Source organism: Sporothrix schenckii (genome assembly GCF_000961545.1).
Source record: "Sporothrix schenckii 1099-18 chromosome Unknown Cont41, whole genome shotgun sequence".
Lineage (NCBI taxonomy): Eukaryota > Fungi > Ascomycota > Sordariomycetes > Ophiostomatales > Ophiostomataceae > Sporothrix > Sporothrix schenckii.
In genome coordinates, this window is record NW_015971142.1 from 4,073,861 (window position 1) to 4,095,874 (window position 22,014).

The window sequence follows — 22,014 nt, forward strand, 5'->3', positions numbered from 1 at the left end:
TATGGACATGGATCAATGTTCTTTGTAAATCACGATTCCTCTTTCCTCCACCCGGCTCCCACGACCACCGGCTTGCACACCTAGCGCCCGTAGCGCCCCTAGAACCCCGTCACCAGCGACAGCAGCTTGCCAAAGTTGGGCGTGCCATAGCCCGTCACGGGGTCCCAGCCGGTCGTCGCGTTCCAAAAGGCGCCCGGGATCACGCCCGAACCGGCCGGCTCGGCGCCGCCGCTCTGCGTGTTCTGGCCGTTGCAGCCGACGGCCTGGCCGGCCGTAATGTCCGTCAGCACCTGCGGACCAAAGGTGTACAGCAGCGGGTTGAGCCAGCCGAGCGTCGGCAGGCCCTTGCGCAGGCGCGCGTCGTTGAGCAGACCCACAATGGCCGCCCACACGGGCGCGGCCGCGCTGGTGCCGCCCGAGGGGCCGGGCGTGCCGGCGTACACAATCTGGTAGTCTGGGCTGACGCTGTGCGCCGACACGTCGGGGAACCCGCGGCCGTGCCAGTTGGTGTAGTGGCCGTAGTACTCGTAGGTGCTCGCGGACACGTGCTCCGCCAGGTAGGCGCCGACGGCGAGCGCCTGCCAGGCCGGGCGCGGGAAGTAGCTGCTGAAGCCGCCGGACGAGCCGTCCCAGGCAATCTCAGGCGTGACGTCCACGGTGCCGCCGACCGACGTCAAGTACGGGCACGTGGCCGGGAAGATGGCGTTGAACTCGGGCGTCTTGTAGTCCGGCGCCAGACAGCCGGCGCCGACACCCAGGTCGCCCGACGACTCGATGACGGTGATGCCGCGCAGGCCCAGCAGGCCAATCAGGTTGCACGTGTGCACGGCGTAGTTGTAGGGCACGGAGTCCTCCTCGTCGCCGTACGAGTTGGAAATGACCTGGGGCAGCTCCGCGTTGGTCTTGGAGAGCAGGTAGCGGTAGTACGGCAGGTACGGCTCGTTGCTGTTGTTGGCGGGCGTGGGCTGGTCAATGTTGGGCACAAAGGGGGGGCTGCCGCCCGTGATGTACTCGACGACGGGCAGCGGGTGGGCGACGCCGACAATGTTCTGGGCGTCGAGGTCGGCCTCGCCAATCTGCGCCGTGGTCGGGTTCTGGTCGTTGGTGCCGTTGTTGATGAGCTCGACGGAAAAGTTCTGCGCGGGCAGGCCGTTCAGCTTGAGATAGTCGGCCAGATCCTCGTACAGGGCCGACTGGCCCAGGAAGCTGCCGAAGCCAATGCGGCTGCCTGAGCTGGCGTCCGCCGCGTAGTCGCCGACCTGGTACAGCTGCTTGAGGCAGGCGGGCGTAATGGACGTCTGGCAGGCGGCGTCAATCGCCGTCTTGGTGGCGCCCTTTCTGGGATTTTTGACCTTGTCCGGCGTGGCCACCGCGCGCTCGCCAAACTGCATGTCGCCCAGACGCGGCGCAAACGGCCGCGCGCCGCCAAAGTAGTTGCCCGGGTCGACAAGCGCGACGTGCGCGGCAATGTCGTCGGGCACCGAGTACGACAGCGTGCGCAGCTTCGTCGAGGTGGCCGCCGCCGTCGTCGACGCGGTGGAGGGCGGCGTGTAGTACTGGTAGTCGGCGCCAAACAGCTTGTTGGCACCAGCCACGTCCGTCGCGAGATCCACGTAGCCGTCCCGCACGACGTAGCTCTTGACCACGCCGCTCGACTCGAGCCAGCTGGTCACGGCCGACACGGCGTCGGCCGAGGGGCCAAAGGTCGCCGTGATGCCGTCGACATCCACAAACTGGCCGTAGCTGGCGTGGCCAGGCGTCGACACGGCCAGCAGGCGGGACTCGAGCTGGTCAATGTTTTGCAGGTTGAGGGCAATGGTGAACACATGCGTGTCAGCCGAAGCGCCGGTGTCGGTGTTCTCCGTCTTGAACGTCTTGCCCGCGGCCGAGCTGCTGGCGACTGTCCAGCCTGCTGGCACCGCGTCGATCTTGCTGATGACGGCGGCGTTGGTGGCGGGCAAGAGCATCACCGTCGTGGCAATGGCAGCCAGAGTGGCCATCCCAGACCGTAGGGTGCTGCAAGCCATGATGGGCGACGAGAGGGAAAGTAGAGGACGAAGAGGAAAGGGAGAAGGGTGGAGAAAGGTGGAGAGGCGTGGAGAGGAAACGAAGATGGTAGGCAAAGCGGACGGAGACAGGGAAAGACACGCCGTTGGGTGGACACGGCCCGGTGTTTATATATCTCTGTACTCCTGTGGTCGTGTGGTACACAAGATCGTGTGCGCCAAGAAAGAGGGTCACCCCACAGGAGGGAGGAAGGGCGGATGGGTTGCAGGGATGGACAGGCACGAACTGCGTGAGTGTGGGTGATTCGCGAGGTGTTTAATTTGCTTCGCCATCCAAAGCTGCAAAGACGGCGAGACGGGCAAGCAGCAGTGCTCCGCACAGAAACGAGGAGGTGGAGCTACCCGTTTTTCTAGGAGGTATTTTATAGACAGAACGATGGGGGCAGCGAGGGATGGCGATCTCCCAACACCTATCGTGGCACGGCATTGGCACACTTGTCGTACTTGTCATACTCTGTGCAGTTGTGCCGCAATGGAGACGACTCGGAAGAAACAGTGACCCGTGTGCGCAGCAGGCTGTGGGCACGCAGTGCGAGGCACAAATCGGAGGCTTTTCGCGTTTCTGCCATTTTCTTGCCAGTTTTCCCACTCGGCTTGCCTTCCTTTTTCATATCAAGCCGTGCCCGTCGCGCTGGGCATCCAGCCCTTCCTTGCTGAGCCTCCTGGCTGCCCGGCTGTCGTCATTGCTGGGCCCAAATAGCCTTGTTTACCGGGACACGGCAGCGCAATATGAAATAAAACACACCTTGGCAGAGCGAAGAAAGCTTAGCAGGGCGAGAACGACAAGGTCCTGCCAAGAACGGACAAGCTTTCTGGATCTGGCCGGACGCTCAAAGCCGCGATGGGGTCAGCTGGGCGTCGAAGGAAAGGAGTGGGCACCTCACAGAACGCCATTGCATATCAGCATAGGATGTATGTCCGTTCAGAGCATTCGCACATCTGGGCGCTGTTGTCGTATCTCGGCAGAAAAGAGATCGGCAGTGACAAGGGAGGCCGTCCAGGCCAAAGTGGAGTCGTCCTTGTGACAGAAGGGAAGGTGAGTTGAAAGTCAAAGTCAACGGAAGCGGGGATGCTAGGATGATAGGACGATAGAATGATGGAATGAGAGAATGGTGAAATGGTAGAATGATAAATGACGATATGACTAAACGACATGAAATGATGTGGTAAGAAAACGAGAAAAATGTGAGCAGAGACGCCATTGAGTAAACATCGGTGCGTTATAGGCAGGGGATCTGGGTCACAGTCAGGATCAGACGGGTGTAAAAATGCCCTCATGGCGAGGACAAACCATGGGCTGGCAAGTTGTGGAAATGGCGGGTGTGATGTGGAGGGTGCATGAAACGAAACATGGTGGCGAGAGATTAAAAAAGGAGAGGATGCAGACAGGAGGAGAGGAGAGAGGCCAAAAAGAGCGGAAATGTCTGCTGCACATATCGTCCAGGATCGGTCATAACAGGAAAGAAGGAGAAGGCGGCATGAAGAGGAAGGTGCCAGGCACGAGGCCATGAGGGCAGCTACTTCGTACAACGAGGGAAGGAACATGCCGAGCTTTGGAGTTGCCCGATTAGGCATGTAAGAGAACAAGCCCCGGCAAGGCAAGTGCGACGCTACGGACAACCAAGGACGGGGATGCAAATGCCGCCTATTCCGTAGTGGCCAGGCTCGCTGTACGAAATACCCTCCTAGAACCAGCGAGTAAGTGAGTAGTCAATTGAGGCAGGTCAAAGTCGAAAATGCAGACGGGGAACAAGAAAAAGGGAAAGAAACGAAACAAGAAACGCGTCGGCTGGTCCCACGACTGCGGACGATGTTGTTGGCTGCAAGGCCACGGCCTTTGTTCCTTGTGACTCCCCACAAGAAGCAATGCCGATCGCATCGGCGCCTCAGGGGTTTTGGTGAAGAGGTGGTGTGGCCCGTGCGAGAGGGCCGGCGCTAGGATGAAGAGAGAAAGAGGTTATGGGGATGGCGACGGCAGGGTGCGATTGCGTCAAACAAGGCCAAAAGTAAAAAGCAGCTGCCGAAGAAGGAAATGGAAGAGGAATGCGGCTTGGCCAGCGTTGTGAGAAAGACGCTTTGCAGAGACGAAGACGGCACTTTCGGGTGCAGGATGCGGACCAGATGGTCTCTGGTTGTTGGTGTCTCGTGCGGAAAAAGTGAGGAGATAGAAGAGACCGGGATAGGACAGAGACAAAAGACGGTGCCAATCATAAAGCGTGAGGCAGACATCCAATGATGCCCGTCCTGTTCCTGTCTAATCTCGCTCTACAGAATAGAGAGTATGTTGTACATGTTCCAGGTCACATCTCATGTCTGCTACCTGGCCCTGCGGTGGTGCCTGAATGTGCAGGCAAGGTACTAAGGTACCTGTGGTCCAGTGCGACGTCTTGTGCCGATCGTCCTCTATCATCTCCGCGTTGGCCAACAGGATATGCCGACAAGCAAGACAGCGCAAGGGGGTAGCAAAGACAAGATGAAAAAAAGACAAAAAAAGACGAAAGACAAAAACAAAAACAAAAGAAGAGAAGCCACCGATGCGAGGGTACAGAGGACCGCCGGTAGGCACACCAGCAGACAAGGTTGCCCATGGTGTGCTTCCATGGCAATTCAACCGTCGCGGTTCCCGATGTCACTACAGCAGAGGAAGGCCATAAGCGGATCCTTGGGCACGACGGCCAAAGAGAAAGGCAGAAAACATCCATTTCGTAGCCGTTTCTTCGCATCGTGCGGCGTACAGTGTACAGCACCGTTAACATCGTATCCGATCAAGGCCATTGCTTGGCATTCTGCAGCCGGCACCTGTCCGCTCGTTGTCCCTCATGTTACCCCCACAGCACACCCTCCATGGCTGTGTAGCGGCAGCCCCGAAATCCCGAAATCGGCATTGCCCCAAATCGTGCATCATGCAGATGTGCGTTGTGTCGTGTGCATTGCCGTGCCGCGCAGCCCTCTCAGTCAGTCGTGTTGAGCCGCTGGAGAGTAATGCCGGCCACTGTACAGAGCCTATTGAGCAGTTCCTTCAGCACAGTGCCATACAACTCACGACCCATATCTTATTCGCAAACTCTCCATCCTCGTCACCCCCCTGCCAACGGCTTTTCCTTCGATTCTTACTACAATATTAACCTCGTTTTTCATGTTATAGATTCTTTATTTTATTCGTTGTCGGGATCTTGTCCCTTATTTGCACACTCCTCTATTTACAAAAAGAGAAGACGAAAAGAGAAAAGATAAGATGAACGTCCCTTTACAGCAACGAAAAGATCAAGAAGAAAATGAGCCAAAAAGCAGAAACAGCATAAGAAATCCCACACAAACGCCATGCATTAGTAACTCCCAGCCTCACGTTATGTCGCATCTCCTTGGTCCTGGTTGCAGCCAACAGCTACGCCTGTGCAACCCTTCACCGTCCTTCTTCTTGTCGTCCCGTGGGCTATGCTGATGATGACAGCAAAACAAGCAAAAGAAATTGTACGAAAAAAAAAAAACGAAAACCAAGAGACGGGGGGAGCCGACAGCCCACCGAAACCCCCTCAGGCGATCGCGCCCAACGATTTCCTCTCCGCCAAGAATTTGGCTGCACCCTCGTTGTGCTTCGCCAGCTTGTCCGGGAAGCTGCCCGACTTTAGCATCGCAATCACGTTGGGAATCGACACGTCCACGTTTTTCTGGCGTGTCCAGTACTCAAAGGGCCCGCGGTTGTGGTCGAGCGCGTCGCCGAGCTCCATGCAGCGCTCTTCCGGCGTGTGCTCCACGTGCATGGCCAGGCAGTGGGTCATGAGCCGGCCCGTGCGCCGGAGGGGCCACAACGACGGATTGGCCGGCTGGCGCAGGTGTTTCTTGGCATCCTGGTACTTTGCCGAGACGCAGAGCCGGCACTTCCAGAAGCCGTTGCCGTCGGATGCGCCCTTCTCGGCCATGGCGGCGCTGTCATCGACCTCCGCCTTGCCGAGGTAGCTGTCGTTGTGGCTGCCGATGCTGCTGTGGCTGCGGCCGCGATTGTGACCGCCGGTGTAGTGCGCCACCATCTCCACGTCGGACTGGTTGTCGTCGTGGTCTCCGCCATTGCTCTCCTGGCCATGGCCAATGCCGTTGACAGCAGGAACAGGGCTGCCGCTGCTGCGCATACTGATCGTGTCCTGCAGGCTGACCTCGGACGCCGCGCGCGCCCGCTTGGAGGGACCGCCGGCTCCAATACCAACATCACTGTTGTCGAAGCCCGTCACCGACAGGGGCCGCTTGTTGGGGACAGGCCGCCGGCCACTGCCGTTTGTTAGCAGGGTGCCGGTGCCCGCCGTCGACACCCGCGGGGCATGGGGGACCGGGTCGGTCAGCGGACGGCCGCCGTGGAGCGCCCGCTGCGCCTCGAGCGTTTCCTGGCGATGCCGGCAGTGCCGGACCTGATGGCTGAGGTCCAGTCGACGGAGTTGCAGTGTGCGGGACTCCTGCGGTGTGAGGTCGGGCTGGTCGAGCTGGGCCTGGCAAAAGTCGAGGTCGACCTCGTACGCCTTGATGTCCTCGGAGAGCTGGCGGTAGGTGATCGCGTCCAGATCCACATTCGCCGAAGTGTAGCCCAGGGGTCCATGCTTGCCAACGCGGGAGCTGTTTGGCGGCCGGCCACGGGCGCGGCGGACGGCGGGCGTGGTTGTTGTCGGCGGGTCGTCGGCTACGACGGAGGTCTCTTTGTCGTTGTCATCAATTCGGCTCTCGTCCGGCAGGACGGACTGCTCGGCGGCGTGCGACGTGCCGTTCGGCTGTTTGTCTGCAGTGGAGTCCTGAAGAGGGTGTTAGTTCCGCGTCAGACGACCTCACGCAGTGCCCTGCGCAACAGGGAGGGGAGCTTGAAAATTAGGGCAGCAAACGGACAGGCGCTAAGCAAACGCGCCTCCAGAATAAGACGGTACACTAGGCGCAATCAATGCACGCTCAACCAGCTCGAGACACTCGGAAACAACTTACTATAGAAACGACGTCCCGCTCGGTGGCCGGCTCGGTCGGCTCAGGGATGTGCTCAGTGGCCAAGATTTCGGAAATTGGCGCGACACGGATCTCAGCAGGTGCAGCGGGCGTCGCAGGTGTGGCGGGCGTATCAGTAGGGACGGCAGCAGGAGCGGCAGTGGCAGACGCTGCAGCTTCTGCCGCTGCAGCAGCTGATGCAGGCGTTGTGTTCATGGACCGAGGTGTACCCTTGGCCGGCCGGGCGAGCTTGCCTTTCTTTGCTGCGGATTTTCGTCCCAGCGGCGTGGCTTGCGGAGTGGCAGCTTGTGGTGTCGCTGCAGCGGGTGTAGCGTTGGTGGATGTTGCCAAGGCAGTCGTCGTTTTCTTGGTCGGCGCAGTGGCAGGCGTGGTGGCAGCCTTTGATGCAGCTTTTGGTGTAGACGCGGGCGTAGATTTGCGGTTCGATTGCAGCTGGACAGCTCCGTGGCTGCCGCCGTTCTTGCGGCCAGGCGGGCGTCCGCGGGGCGCCATTTTATATAGTAGGAGGCGGACGAACTTGGGGAGGGAACAGAAGAAAGAAGGGATGAGACAAAAGGAGGCGAGGTGGGATAAAAGAAAAGAAGGAAGCCGATGTCGGGTGGAAATCAAAGGTTGCTGGGAAGAGTAAAAGAGTAAAGAGCGTAGCTAGGTACTGTGACGCGGGACGCGGTCGGGGCAGTGATTGCGGCGATGCAAATAGAAGTCGAGAGGGCAAAGAGGTCCGAAAGGCAGCGCAGGTGATGCCAAGTTAATGGGTCGATGAAAGAGACGAAAGGAGAGAGAAGGGCGGCAGAGACGTGGCGACGGCACGATCGATAAGAAAGAGTGGTCGTGCTAATGAAACGTCGAAAAGGACAGTTGACTCTCGCGCGATGCAAGCCACAAAAGGATTCCGAAAAGAAACGCAGACCGCAGATCGCAGAAGCGAAAGAGAACTAAAGTCGTCGAATTGTTATTTTCGGAGGCGGGATGCGTTGCACGTCGAGATGAAAGAGAAGACTTGAGGAAAAGTGTCGCGGCACCGGTGAGAGTCAGGGAGAGTTGAAAGGAGAGGAAAGACAGACAAGGGTGAAAACGAGACGAGAAGCGAAAGAAAAAAAGAATAGAATAAAGGACGGGTGGGAACGCTTTCGATAAAGCGGGGGTGGATAAGACAGAGAATGGGCGAAGAAAAGAAAATGAAAGCGAGAGAAGAAAAGAGGAGAAGAGGAGGGAGAGATGAAGTTTAGAAGAAAACAGAGGAAGAGAAAGAGGGATAAGAGGGCAAGCAAATTCGGGAAAGAAGGAAAGAGCAACAGAAGAAAGAGGGACCAAAAAAAAGAAAAGAAAAAACACGAAAAACGAAAGACGAAAGACGAAAAAAGAGGCAAGTGCTATGGGGGAGGTGGATTAAAATTAACTGCTGAATACAGCAAGACAGCGTGGCGCGCGATAGAAACACGCCCAAAAAGCAGGTGCCCAGGAAAGAGAAGGAAGAAAAGCAAGAAAACGAACAAAAAGGCAAGAGAGGGGAGCTGTCCGGTGGAGGAGGCGGGCAGGGAGTCGCTCTTTCTTCTTTTGTCAGTACTGGCGGTATTTGGTTTGTCTGGGTTTTTAGGGGCGTGATTTTATTATTTTCTTTTCAATGAATTGTTTTTCCGGCTGCATGTCTCGCCTCGTTCCAATTTTTCTCTATTTCTTGTTTCTCAGTATTACTTGCAGGAACATCCTCAACGTTGGTCGGACCAGGCAGCCTTTCATTCAAAAAAAATAACCATTGATATGTTTTTTATTTGTTTTTTCTTTTCTTTTCTTTGTATTTTTCATTTCTTTTTTTTTTCAATCAACCAGAACATGCGACACGACGTAATGTCTCCTGTCTCGAGTTTTGGGTTTGCCGCATTACGGAATACTCCGCATTACAGCCTCTTCTGCCTACGAATGATACTGCCGAGCGATAAGATAAGCGACCAGCAATTCAGCGAAGGAGAAGAAAAGAAAAGAAATAAAACGTAAATACGATTGACGATGAACTGTCAATCATGGAAATAGGGAAGTTTTACAAAGAACGATTCGGCTGGCCAAAGAAGACGGCGAGTTGAAGACGAACGACCAAAGAAGGAAAAAAATGAAGAAGAAAAGAAAGAGGGAGGAAAAAAAAACCACTCGCATCGTAAACAATAAATGTGGATAACAAAATTTTAATGTCTTATCCTCCGAGCCTCCTTTTCCATCAAGGCTCCAGGGTGCCTCCGGTGCGTACCATTGTACTTTTTACAGACCTGGCCCGGCGCCTTGTCCACTAAGAATGCAAGGTTGGGAGCTATGGGAGGAAGCACCAGCTTTGGCCAGCCTGTGTCTGCGAATAGAAACTCTTTGAGGCGTTGAAGAATCATGGGGGGGCGACAGGGCTTGTCCTGCCAAGGGCTTCTTGTACTGCCGTTGATTGGCTTGTTCAGCGGAGTGGTTTTGTCTGTCCTCCCTTTTTTCCTCTTTTTTCTCGTTTCTCTTTACCAAGTATAATTATAATTCGAGCTGACAACTCTACTTTGAAACGATTTCTGGGCGTCTTTTTAGGGTGGTTCTTTTCACCCTTCTCTTCTACACTCCTCCGCATCAAAGTTCGAGTGTTGTGGACAGGAAGGACCAGAGTAAATTCGTTATGACTTCAAAAAGAACGTTGATCAAAGGCCGGATAGAATGCAGGACGCATGGCCACAACCTTGAGCAAGTGTGTCCTTTTTAGGACTAGGGAATCCTTTATTCTGTGACTGGCATCTGTAAATGTAGCATGGTGGTGTGTATTTTAGGAACATTTCTGAGTGTAAAAGACTGGCTTCTTTGATTGAAAGCGTTCTGAAACATGCAAAATGGTTTTTGAAGATGCATGTATTTTTGCAATTTTTTTATAGTGCTCATCGTTTGATTTAGAAAGGTTTTGAGGCTTTAAAAAAAAAAAAAACCTGAAAACGCAACCCGAATGACCGAAAATAAAATAAATAAATACGTAATAAATAATAACACCATGTCTAATAAAACGTTTCCAACGTTTTGTTAGACCAGGTATGAAGCCAGAGGCGACACACGAACTGTCGGGTTTACACTCAAGACCACTCTCGAACAAGATAGAAGAACGAGTCACGCGACGAGGTGAACGAGGTTAACAGAAAGGAGAGATTTTATATTACCATATGAAAGGGGGGTATTCTAAAGAGTTCGAGCAACATTAGATCGAAAAGACCAGACGTCCACGTCTAGATGAGACAGTACGGCAAGCCAATGACAAAAATACAGCGCAGATGCCAGGAACTGCCATTTTCCATAATACCAAAAAAGGAAAAAAGGAGAAAAAGACAGACGACCAAACGACGCCACGGTTTACACCTTCTTCATGAGGCTGGGCCCGGCCAGGGTGACGCGGGCGACGACGAAGACAAAGACGCTGGCCAGCATGGTGAAGCCGCAAAAGTACTGCAGGCCGGTGAAGCTGCCGTTCTGGTGCGTGGTGATGGCGCCGGCAATGGGCGAGCCGGTGAGGGCGCCGAAGCTCTGGACGGCAAAGGCGGTGCCGGTGCGGATGCCAATCTGGCGGATGTCGGAGATCTGGGCGATGAGGGTGGGGCCGAGGGAGATGAAGCCGCCGGAGGAGAAGCCAAAGAGGACGGCGTAGGCGACGATGGCGCCGGTGGACTTGCTGCCGGGGATCCAGAGGGCAAGGGAGATGATGGCCGACAAGGCGGTGATGGCAATCATGACGTTGTAGCGGCCGAGGCGGTCGGCGACGATGCCGGGGGCGATGCGGCCGACGATGCTGACGGCGTTGATGATGGACAGCAGGTAGGGCAGCAGGGTGGGGCTCATGCCGGAGGCCTTGGCCTGCAGCTCAATGTAGTTGAAGGGCAAAAACATGCCCCAGAAGAAGAGGAAGCAGGCGACGACGGTGAGGACGTAGACGGGCTCGCGGAAGCCGCCAAGGTACTCGCGGACGACGAGGGGCTTGGGCCGCGGCGGCAGGCGCGAGCGCACGGTGAGGCAGGCGATGCCCAGCAGGCCCAGGAACAAGAAGGCGACGGCGCGCACGGCCCAGGGGAAGCCGACGCGGACGATGAGCTTGTCGAGCATGATGGGCAGGACGACGCCGCCGAGCGACGAGCCGGAGACCATGATGCCGAACGCGGCGGCGCGGCGGCGGAAGAACCAGGAGACGACCGAGGCCATGCAGGCGTTGAAGACGGCGGACGAGCCGATGGCGGCGCAGACGCCCTGGGCGAGCAGGAACTGGTAGTACTCGGTGGCCAGGCTGGTCATCATGAGGCCGAAGACGTAGACGACGGTGCCGAGGATCAGCAGCCAGCGCGGGCCGTAGCTGTCAAAGAGGCGGCCGAAGACGAGGCCGCCAAAGGTCATGACGAAGGTCTCGAGCGACAGGATCCAGCTGATGGTGCCCTGGGAGTAGTGGGACAGCGGCCCGTTGACGTAGTAGGTCTCGAAGACGCCGATGCAGTTGATGAGGCCAAAGGTGCAGAAGAGGCCACACCAGCCGCCGAAGACGACGCTCCAGGCCTGCAGGCCGCCGTCGGGGAAGTCGGCCGGGCTCATGCCGGGCGGCGCAGCAGGCGGTGCGGGCGGCGCAGCGGCGGCGTCTGCCGGTGTGCCATCCGTGGGTGCGGCGCCGGCCTCCTTCTGCTCCTTGCTCGACCCGTCCGACTCGTCGGGGCCGTAGCCGCCCTTTTCCAGGTCGGCCTCGACGGCGTTTGCGGGCTCGGGGTAGAGGTTGGCGTCGGTCTCCTTGTTCTGGGAGGGGATGCGGTCGAGGGAATGGCGCGAAGCGTCGGTGTAGGGTGCGGCGTTGGCCGTCTGGCCGTGCGCCGGGGTTGCGGACATGTTGGTGGAGTTCTTGTCGAGCTGCGCGGTAAGCTGACGGAATACAAAATCCTAGTCAAATGGCGATGGCGACCGACCGGACTACGTTGAGGGCGGAGCGTGTCTTTATTTACTCGGGGCAATGTTGCCGCAATTGGTGGGGGGGACAACTCGCTTATTGTAGCTGGGGAGAGCAGAGACTGTGAACGAAAACAAATACAAAGAAGGGAAAAAAAAGAAAAGAAAGAAAAAAAAAAGACAAGGGAACGTGTTATTCTGTGTGAATGTACAGATGATAAGATACAAACGTCATCATGCCAATGGCCGGGGGGAGGAGGACAATGATATATCCATGAAATAGGAAATGACCAGTTTAAGCACGGGTCAGCATGTAGCAGAAAAACGTTGGCAGGAATACCAGGTGGAGAAGAATAACAAAAAAAGAAATAAAAAAAAACGGGGAATTAGTCAAATAAGAAACGGTGCATGGCAGAAACAGACTCGGAAACAAGAACGAAAGACGCGAACGAAGCGACTGGCTTACCCCCTCGAAACCTAAACGCAGGCCATAGCACGCCATGCCGTGCTGGGCTTGGCCTTGGCAAGCCTTGCCGGGGCACGAGAGAGCGTGTTGATCTCATCTCAGAGAGATCGTGCGAACATTTGTCAGGAGAGAGCAAATCGCCCATGCTCCAGACCAGACCAAGAATTCTCCGGGCATCCAGATCGAGGCTCGGAGGAGACGACGTCTGAGACGAACGATGGAATACGACGGAAACAGACATGATGGCCGGCAGCTGTGGCACAATACTGTGTACCTGAACATGACGAACAAAAGGGCCGCGGACGAGGGACGGGCTTCGTCCGAGATTGTCTCGATCCAGGCCCAGGGTCCGCGGGCAGGACAGCGATGGGCTTATGGCATCATACATGCAGACGACACAAGAACATTGCACAGTATCTCTTGTCGAGTCGAATAAACATTTCGCGCCCCGGGCACGACGGGGCGCGAAGCATGCTGACCCGGGCTGCTGGGGAACGCTACGATGTATATCTGCACAAGCGAGACGATTCCGTAGGATCTGCAGCGTAAGAAGTAAGATTCATACCGGCCAGCTCACCCATGAGTCAGACAATGCACGTTGAAAGAGTGACCAGCACGAGGCTGGCGAGCTAAGACGGACATTGCGCATCGTGTGTCGTGGGACAGCAACGACCATTTAACCCCGTGTGTTGCACATCGCGCAGGACAGTGGATACGGCAAAGAGACAAGAGAAGGCGGCACGAGCTAAGCGCCGCACCCCGTCCGCTGCTTGTTTTGTGGTGCCCAGACGGGACAAGTTTTTCTGGGCTGTGGGTAGTGCGACCGTATCTCCGAGGTGGACGAGTTCGGCGAGAAATCAAGAAAGATATGGAGGCATCGAGATAGCCTGGGGGCCGTACGGAAGGGTGAATGGGGATTGGCTCGTGAAAAACGCGAGGAGAAACAATCACCCCCAATTGTGACAAAGCAGACAGTACGAATGTATGAGGCGTGGCTCATGTAGATTGCGACCCAATAATGGCGACAGAGGAAAGTCGATATTAAAGAGCAAGAAAAACACAGAAAAGAAAGGACAAAAAGACACACAACAAAAAAAAAAAGGCACAGGACGCCAGACTCCTACCTCTGCAAGGCTCCCGCAGTCAAGTCGTCCGCCGTGCGCGCGGACGACTCTCTTGAAGTGACTGGGGAATACATTGTCAGACCTGAAAAGGGAAATGCCAGACAAGTCCATCTCCGAAAGGCGAGCCTGTGCCTGCCGCCAGCCCAATGTCAAGTTGAAAGCGCGAAGGGCCGAGGTGTGGGGATGCTGACGGGGATTGGGATTTAGGGGATTAAGGAATTAGGGGAGTCGGGATGAAACGGCGGGACGCAGGCACGGCTGGTTCAGCCTACCGTGCAATACGGTGTGGCACCGCTGCAAATTCTACGCGACACACTTTGTACACATCGTACACATCGTACAAGGCACATCGTATGCCGTGCTTGTCAGCACCTTTTGCATGAGTGTATGTTCACGAATCCTTGTCGACACACGATCCGTCGTCCTAATCGCACGCAGAGTGCTGCCATGGCGGGCTCGTAAAAAAGACTGACAATTGCTGTCAGCGCGTGGACTCTCTCACAGTTGCTTGGCAGAGATGGCGGGTAGGGCTGTGTTCCTTATTCTGTACGGCATGCGCTGTGCTGTTCGTGGCTGTGCTGAAGCGTTCCTGGCTGGAGAACAGATTTGACTCCGTACTCCGCTGTCGTCCTCTCAGATGGCCACACGCACGTGGTTTGCATTGATGCTTGTATGTTGCAGAATGTTCTAACAAAATGAAATAGTATGGCAATGGTTATGAACGATGCCTCTGACATGCTGTCTTGCTGTCCAGCGGTCTCACCGCAGGTCTCCCCCAGTCCACGCCCCTCATCTGCCTCGTATAATGTACAGTGTAGCGTTCGTCGCCGTCTAATGTTCGTAACTCGTCAGTTGCTCGCGCCGGCCTGCCCCCCCACGTCAACGGACAAACTCCTTCAAGTCCTTGGCGTCGGTAAACGTCACCTTGCCGCTGGCCGTGACCTCGGCCACGTGGATGGCCGTCGTCGACGCGTCTGTGGACGTGGCCGTGCCCGCCTCCGCACGCTCGCCCGCTGGCTTCGTCGCCTTGTCGACGGCCTCGGCCACCACCCCGGCGTCCGCGTCGGCAATCTCGTTGACGTTGTCGCGCGTCAGCACCTCGCCCACGCGCACGCCGCGGCTCGACAGCAGCAGCGTGGCCGGCCCGCGGACGTGCACAAACAGCCGGTCGCCCCAGATCGTGCGGCGCAGCACCGTGCGCGCGTCAAAGAGGGCGCCCGCCACGAACCGGTACGTCGTCGTCGTCTGCATGACCGACCAGAAGCGGCCGAGACGCGCCGCAATGCCGTTGTCAGTCGCGGTGGCGACATCTGTTGCTGTCCCTGGGGGCGACGTCGCCCGTGGCACCTGGAACCGCAGGCCGCGCACGGCCCTCGAGGTGATCTGGGCCGTCGAGGCCGCCGCCGACGACACCGCCGATGCCGCCGACGCCGCCGCGCCCGCCAGCACGCCCTGCGCCGACCGCAGCCGGAACGGCTGGGGGGCGCCCTGCTTGCCGACCGCGTACGCCACCACGTGGCTCGGGTGCACCGCGAGCTCCTCGCCCGCGCCCAGCGTCACCGGGTAGATGTAGCCCGGCGCCGACAGCGCCACGAGGCCACGGCCCGTCACAAAGGACGTGCCCCAGTGCGCGAGGCCGAGGCGCGCCGTGCCCGCGCCGCGCTGCGGCGTCACCTGCAGCGTGTGGCCCGTCCACGCCAGCAGGGCATTGCGCTGCGCGACGACCCAGTCGGTCGTGCCGTCGAGGTGCAGCGTGAAGAGGGTCGTGGTGGCCGCCTTGGTGCCAATCAGCAGCGTCAGCGGCGTCGTCGACGAGATGCGCTGGTAGAGGAAGGGGATGCCGAGCAGCGCGCGCCGGACGGGGGCCAGCACCGACAGCGTGGACTGCGCATTGTCCAGCTTGCCGGCGACCGACACCAGCGTGCCGCGCCGCGTGTACAGGTTCTGGGACGCCGACAGCGACACCGACAGCAGCGAGTACGGCGATCCCAGCACCTCGAAGCGCGCGTCCGCCGCGTCCCGGCCGCCCGGACCACCGTGACCGCCGTGGCCGTCATTGTCGCTACCAGAAAACGCATCGCCGCTCGTCGGCCGCGGGAACTCGGTCGCCGGTGTCGAGCTGATCTGGATGGTCCGCCGGCTGGCGACGGTGCCGACGGTGCTGACGATGCATTGCCGGCAGATGGAGTGTGATGCAGGAGACGTCGCTGCCCGTGACCGCAGGACGCCCATTGGCGGCCGCAGCGAGGCGCCGCGCATTGTGTACACGATATAAACGAGTGTGAGCGACACAGAGAAGGACTGTCGCGATATTTGTCGATGGCCAACGGGCGGTGTCGTTGTCGATGTCGTCGTCGATGTCGTCGGGAGAAATCGTGAATTTTGCCCATTGCTTAATTGGTTGACCAGCTTCCAAGCTTTCCCGTCGAGGATTATGCGCTAAACCGTGTTGGGCTGTCGAGCTGCCCTGGCCCACTCTCATTTGAGTTTCGCTCCGTTCACCTGCCGTTGCTGCTGGCAACCAGACCCGCCCAAACACGGTCGACGCGCCATCGTCCCTTCCCAGGGGGTGGTTTTACACGCTCACCACGCACAGTGCCGGAGGAAGGAGCAAAGGAGGCACTGAGGACAGGACGGACCGTATTTGGATGGCGAGAAATAGCACACCCAAAAAGAACACTTCCCGCATCTTCATGATTCAGACCTGCACTCGGCAGACCGACTCGACAAGACCGGAGTGGGCCGCGGCAGCCATTGACGTTTGGGTTTTTTCTTTCATGTTTTTTATGTTCTGTTTGTGTGTTGTCGTTTAGCGATATACCCTGCAATCGAGCGTGCATTGGATGGCATCGCGACGTTGATTGTTTTGCTTTCGATTCTTTTTCGACCTCGTTCGACCTACGACCCGACCTCCCCCTTTCGACTTGTCTTTAGCTTCCTCCATCTACACATGTCGGTCCGCGTGGTTGCACGGGTGCGGCCGTTGCTGCCCAAGGAGCTGGACAAGGACGTCATTGTCCGCGTCGACAGCACCGAAGACGGCCGCCCGCCCAATGTCGTCAAGATTCCGAGTCCCAAGAACGAGGCCGAGGAGTTTGCCTTTACCTTTAACGGCGTCTACGACCAGGCCACCACGCAAGAGGAGCTGTTTAACGAAGAGGGTGTGTTCTTTTGGTGCAACTCCTTTTTTGGGGGTTTTCTTTTTCATAATCTCCTCTTCCGCCCATCCACTGACCTCACCACCAGTCGCTCCTCACATCAAGTCGCTCTTCCAGGGCCTCGACATCACCCTGTTCGCATACGGCGTCACCGGCACCGGCAAGACGCACACCATGCGCGGCGGCATGAAGCTGGCCGACCGCGGCGTCATCCCGCGCATTCTGAGCCACGTGTTCCGCCGGGGCAAGAAGCTTGCCAAGGACTCGGACGGGCTGGTCGACGTCGACGTGGCGCTGTCGTACTACGAAATCTACAACGACAAGGTCTACGACCTGCTGGAGCCGCCCGAGAAGCGCACGCCGACGGGGCTGCCGCTGCGCGAAAAGGACAACAAGACGTACGTCGTGGGCCTGTCCGAGCAGCGCTGCGGCGACCTGCGCGACTTTGAGCGCCTCTACATTGCCGCCAACCAGAACCGCGTCACCGCCGCGACCAAGCTCAATGCCCACAGCTCGCGCAGCCACGCCATCCTGCGCGTCAAGCTGACCCAGACGACGCGCTCCGACGACGGCTCCGGCGCCGTCGTGGCCGTCCGCGAGAGCACCGCGTCCGCCATTGACCTGGCCGGCTCCGAGGACAACCGCCGCACCGACAACGGCCGCGAGCGCCTGGTCGAGTCGGCCGCCATCAACAAGAGCCTGTTTGTGCTGAGCCAGTGCGTCGACGCCATTGCCCGCGGCGAGAAGCGCATCCCCTACCGCGAGTCCAAGATGACGCGCATCCTGTCGCTGGGCCAGAACAACGGCATCACCGTCATGATCCTGAACCTGGCCCCCGTCCGCAGCTACCACCTCGACACCCTGAGCAGCCTGACCGTCAGCTCGCGCGCCAAGCGCATCGAGGTCCGCGAGATTGAGAACGAGGTCGTCTTCAAGCAGCTGCCGCGCTCCCTGGCCGCGTCGTCCTCTACCACGCCGTCGTCTCTCACCGGCAGCGCCGCCAGCTCCACCATGTCGCTTGTCTCCTCGGCGGCGTCCACGGCGGCGTCCTCTGTTTCGTCTTCAACAAGTGGGTCTGGCCTGGCCCGTCAACCGCTGCGTGCGTTGACGAGCAACACGCACAACATCCAGACGGGCAATGCGGCCGCCCGGGCCGCGGCCGACAAGCCTGCGAAAGCGTTTATGGTGTATACTGACCACGCTGTAGCGAAACCGCCGCCTCCCCCGTCGTCGACAGCCACACCATCCGCAACACGACCCAGTCTGCCCACATCCAACACGGCGTCGTCCCTCTCCTCCGTGTCGTCCCGCATGGGGCCTCTCTCCAGCCTGTCGAGCGGGCGCCCGTCTCTCGCAACGTCCAAGATTGGTGCCGCCAAGGCGCGGCCGTCAGAGGCCGCCGAGTCCAGAACGGCAGACACCCGCACCTCGAAGTTGGCACGGCCGTCGATCCACCCCTACTCGGCATCCAACCTTGCGCGACCCGCACCGCCACCGGCCGCCGTTTCGGCATCGACGCCCATGTTTTCGGCCGAGCAGATCGAGGCCATTATCGAGCGCAAGGTGGCCGAGGCCTTGGCCGCGCGCGACCAAGAAGAGCAGCAGCAGCAGCAGCTACGACAGGAGATGGCCAACAACAACACCAACACGATGACCTTGGCTGCCGGCATGTTGGCCGCCACGGCCGGCAGCGCGCAGAGTGGCGACCTGCTGAGCAGCGAAGCGGTCCAGAAACGCCTCGAGGCCCTCGAGCGCCGCATCGAGGACAGCAATGCGGCGGCGGCGCGCAGCGAAGACGACCCCCGCACCGAAGGGCTTCGCTTCCTGCTGCTCGCCCGCCAGCACAAGGAAGTCGGCGACGACGCCGTCGCGCTGCACTACTACGAGCAGGCCCTGCCCTACTTCCCGGGCCAGGCCAAGCTGCTGTCCAAGATTGCCAAGCTCCAGGCCAAGATGGCCCGCCGGGAGTCGAGCTCGCCGCGCAAGATGGCTCGGCAGCAGCAGCAGCAGCAATTCGACCAACAACAACCGCACAAGCGCAAGCGGGCCGTGACGGCTGCCTCGACCGTCCTCACGACCCCGACGACGCCCACGTTCCGGCGCATTGGTCGCATGGGCGCCCGCGCGGCCTCCGCGAGCGATATTCCCGCCACGGTCGATGTCGATGTGGCGGGCGAACACGACGTGGACCACGAGGGCGACGCTGACGCTGACGCCGACGCCGACGCGGAAGAGGACGACGACGACCTGCCGGCCCCGGTCCCGGCCCTCAACTACGCCAGCGCCCCCGAAAAGTCCGTCTACTACTACTCGCCCTCGCCCCGCCGCCGTGCGGGCCTGACGGGCAGCCGCTCTGGCAGCCTCTCGGGCCGCGGTCTGTCCGGCCGGAAGGCAGCCAAGACGTCCCTGTCCAGCGGCCCCGGCTCCTCCAGCCCCCACGGCGACGGTGACGGCGCCGACGCAGACGACGAGTCCCGCAGCCGGGCCATGACCATGGCCGCCATGACCCCGCGCAAAAAGAAGCTGCTCGACATTGTCAACTCGCGCGACGTCGCGCGCATCCGCGGGCTGCAGGGCATGAGCGCGCGCACGGCCCGCGGCCTCGTGGCCTACCTGGAACGCGGCGGCGGGCTGGCGGGCGCCGAGCTGACCAGCGAGGACGACGACAGCGAGGGCAGCAACGAGAACAATGACAACAACAACGACGAGGACGATGACGTGGCCGACGCCGAGACAATGAGCCGGTCCGCCACGCCGGTCCACCACATTGCGTCGCTGGCCCAGCTGCGCAACGTGCCGGGCGTCGGGGCCGAGACGGTCGAGCGGGCCTACGAGGGGCTGCTTGCGATGGCCATCTAGCCGCTTCAGCAGGGTGGCGTTTGATGTGTGCAGTGTGTAGTCGGTTGTTTGTTTTGCTTCCTCATTTTGATTTTGTATTTGTACAGTTTGCATTGGCCGGCGTTTTGGGTTTGGTTTGGTTTGTTAAAGCGGCATTTGCCAATCTTTTGGCGGGTTATTTTCATTGTTCCCATGTTCCGAGATCTGGTGCACAGTGCCCCACCGTCTCTAGCATTTTGCTGCCATTTTCAGCTTACATTTTAATATCATTTGGCGAACGAAACTGGTCGACTGAACTTGTACCTTGCATCGTGTCACGCCTGCTTGTTCTTCGGCTGAATGACGTCTAGATCGACATCGTCGACGCCCAGCTCCCACCCTTCGCCCCGGTACGCCGCCGGCCAGATCCCGTTGCGCCCTGGCGCCAGCACCCCCTGCGGGTCCAGCGCGTCCTTGATCGTCTCGTGCAGCCGCAGCAGGGCCTGCCCGCCCCAGCTGTACGTCCGCGCCACCTGGTCGGCAAACAGCAGATGCGTCCGGTACTCGCCGAAGCCCCGCGCTGCGCACGCTGCAATCATCGCCCGCATCAGCCGCACCGCCCGCCGCTTGGCGTCCGCGTCCGCCCGGTCGTACACAATGTTGGAAATGTAGTGCATTTCGCGGCCGGCCACGCAGAGCGTCGGGAACAGGTCGAAGCCGTGCGCGGCATGCAGCTCCGAAATCAGCGCGTGCAGCGCGCGGGCGTCCGCGGCGCGCGTCGGCGCAATCGGCGAGAAGAACAGGTGGGCGCCGTTGGGCACCCAGTGGAGCCAGTCTAGCTCGCGCAGGACCGGCACGCCGGCACACACAAGGGCGCGCGCGTGCAGGTAGTGGTCGCCGGGCACCTCGTCGGGCAGCACGAGGCGGGTGCCCGGAATGGCGGCCAAGAAGCGCCGGTGGAGGCTGGCAATTTGGTCCTGCAGGGCGTCGGCGGACGCACCGTACTGCGTGCCGTAAAAGACCCAGGCGCAGTCGCCGAGGGGCAGCTTGGCGGCGGCGGCGTGCACCTCGTCGGCCGTCAACGGCCCATCAGCTTCTGTGGTGCCCTGGCGGAACGTGGCGCGCGGCTGGCCCGTCACGTTGAGTTCTTGCACGACATGGCGCAGCTGCGGGATGTTGCCGAGCACGCCCTGCTGGGCGAGCGGGCGGATGACCTCGACAATCGCGGCAAAGTCGTCTTCGCGCGGGAACGTCAGGCAGTACGACTGGTGTGCCGGCGGCGCGGGCATCAGGTGGAAGCCCATCTTGACGACGATCCCCAGGCTGCTCTGCGAAAACAGGCCGTGGACGGCCGGGCCAAACGAGTGCTGGAACGACTGCCACGCCGTGTTGTCCGTCTCCTGGCCGTCGGCATCCGACGCCCCCGGCAGGGCGCCCATGCCCGTGCGCAGCAGGGATCCGTCGGGAAGCACAACCTCCATGCCGCAGTGATTGCCGAAGTGGTCACCGTAGGGCGTGTAGCCCACGCCGCGGTCCACGGCGTTGCCGAGCACCGAGCCGCCGCCGAGGTCGGGGCAGTCGATCCACAGCGGCGTCTGCGTGCCCTTGTTCGCCTCGTTGAGCTGCTGAACGGCCTCGTACAGCGCAAAGTACGAGACGCCGGGCTCGACGATGCAGCTAGCATTGCCGCCGTCGAGGTCCAAGATCTGGTGCATGTTGCGGCCGAGGTCGAGGACGACGCCGCCGGGGATGCGCGGTGCCGCGCCGCCGTAGCCCAGGTTGCGGCCCATGGAGATGGGATACAGCGGGATGCCTCTGGCTTTCCCGTCCTTGGACGTCGACGTGTGCCGGTTGGCCCAGCGCACAATCGCCTGGACGTCGGCCGTGGACCGCGGGAAGATGACGGCGCTGCTGGCCAGCGCCTCTGGGTCGGCCACATGGAACGCATCGTGTGTCGACGCCGGCTTGTCGAGGTACCAGCCATCGACGAGATCGACGCCGTCGTCGTTGACCTGGATGAGGTCGTCGCCGCCTTTGAGCTCCGCACGCAGTTCCGCAATGGCTGCCAGAAACGTGTCGATCGACATGCCGGGCGGTGGTTGAAGACCACGTCGCCGTGTGAACCGCGCCGGTAGCGTTCGGCTCGCAGCGATGCGGTCTCGTTTGGCCGTCGCTTCGTCTTGCAGACGTGGCGGCGGACCACTGTACGCCTCCTCGAGGGTGGCAACCTTGGTGGTTGCGGAAGACATGCTGACTGTGAATATGGCTGTTGACGGTCGGCTGTGGTTAAATCGGCTGTGCCCCTGTCTTCGGTTGTCAAGTTGTCAAGCTACAATTTTGTGAATCTTGCAACGTTCACATCATATAAGTCCGTGTCGCGGATATACACATTTCGGGCCTCTTGAGCAGTTCACGGAAATATGTTTGAGCAATTCGACGGCGCCTTGGCCGCTGCGCGCCATCTTTTATTACCATTTTCTTTGTAA

The 22,014-nt window shown here is 59.4% G+C and overlaps 6 protein-coding genes across 6 annotated transcripts; 1 reads left to right on the forward strand and 5 right to left on the reverse strand.

Moving 5' to 3' along the window:
* Positions 1-98: 98 nt before the first annotated feature.
* On the reverse strand, positions 99-2,027 carry SPSK_10746 (tripeptidyl-peptidase I; the record flags this gene model as incomplete). The annotated part of the gene is made up of 1 exon (XM_016737039.1): positions 99-2,027. The coding sequence occupies one exon, from the start codon at positions 2,025-2,027 to the stop codon at positions 99-101; it is 1,929 nt and encodes a 642-aa protein (XP_016591620.1).
* Positions 2,028-5,599: 3,572 nt separating this feature from the next.
* Positions 5,600-7,535, reverse strand: SPSK_07241 (uncharacterized protein; the record flags this gene model as incomplete). Its single annotated transcript, XM_016733905.1, has 2 exons — positions 5,600-6,841; positions 7,026-7,535. 2 exons carry the CDS (start codon positions 7,533-7,535, stop codon positions 5,600-5,602), a joined length of 1,752 nt encoding a protein of 583 aa, XP_016591621.1.
* A 2,865-nt stretch (positions 7,536-10,400) lies between these two features.
* Positions 10,401-11,906, reverse strand: SPSK_07464 (monocarboxylate transporter; the record flags this gene model as incomplete). The annotated part of the gene is made up of 1 exon (XM_016734126.1): positions 10,401-11,906. The coding sequence occupies one exon, from the start codon at positions 11,904-11,906 to the stop codon at positions 10,401-10,403; it is 1,506 nt and encodes a 501-aa protein (XP_016591622.1).
* Positions 11,907-14,432: 2,526 nt separating this feature from the next.
* On the reverse strand, positions 14,433-15,812 carry SPSK_07535 (mitochondrial protein Fmp26; the record flags this gene model as incomplete). Its single annotated transcript, XM_016734196.1, has 1 exon — positions 14,433-15,812. One exon carries the CDS (start codon positions 15,810-15,812, stop codon positions 14,433-14,435), a length of 1,380 nt encoding a protein of 459 aa, XP_016591623.1.
* A 691-nt stretch (positions 15,813-16,503) lies between these two features.
* SPSK_06970 (kinesin family member 22) lies at positions 16,504-19,570 on the forward strand (the record flags this gene model as incomplete). The annotated part of the gene is made up of 2 exons (XM_016733640.1): positions 16,504-16,714; positions 16,800-19,570. 2 exons carry the CDS (start codon positions 16,504-16,506, stop codon positions 19,568-19,570), a joined length of 2,982 nt encoding a protein of 993 aa, XP_016591624.1.
* Positions 19,571-19,863: 293 nt separating this feature from the next.
* SPSK_07250 (uncharacterized protein) lies at positions 19,864-21,777 on the reverse strand (the record flags this gene model as incomplete). Its single annotated transcript, XM_016733914.1, has 1 exon — positions 19,864-21,777. One exon carries the CDS (start codon positions 21,775-21,777, stop codon positions 19,864-19,866), a length of 1,914 nt encoding a protein of 637 aa, XP_016591625.1.
* Positions 21,778-22,014: the final 237 nt, after the last annotated feature.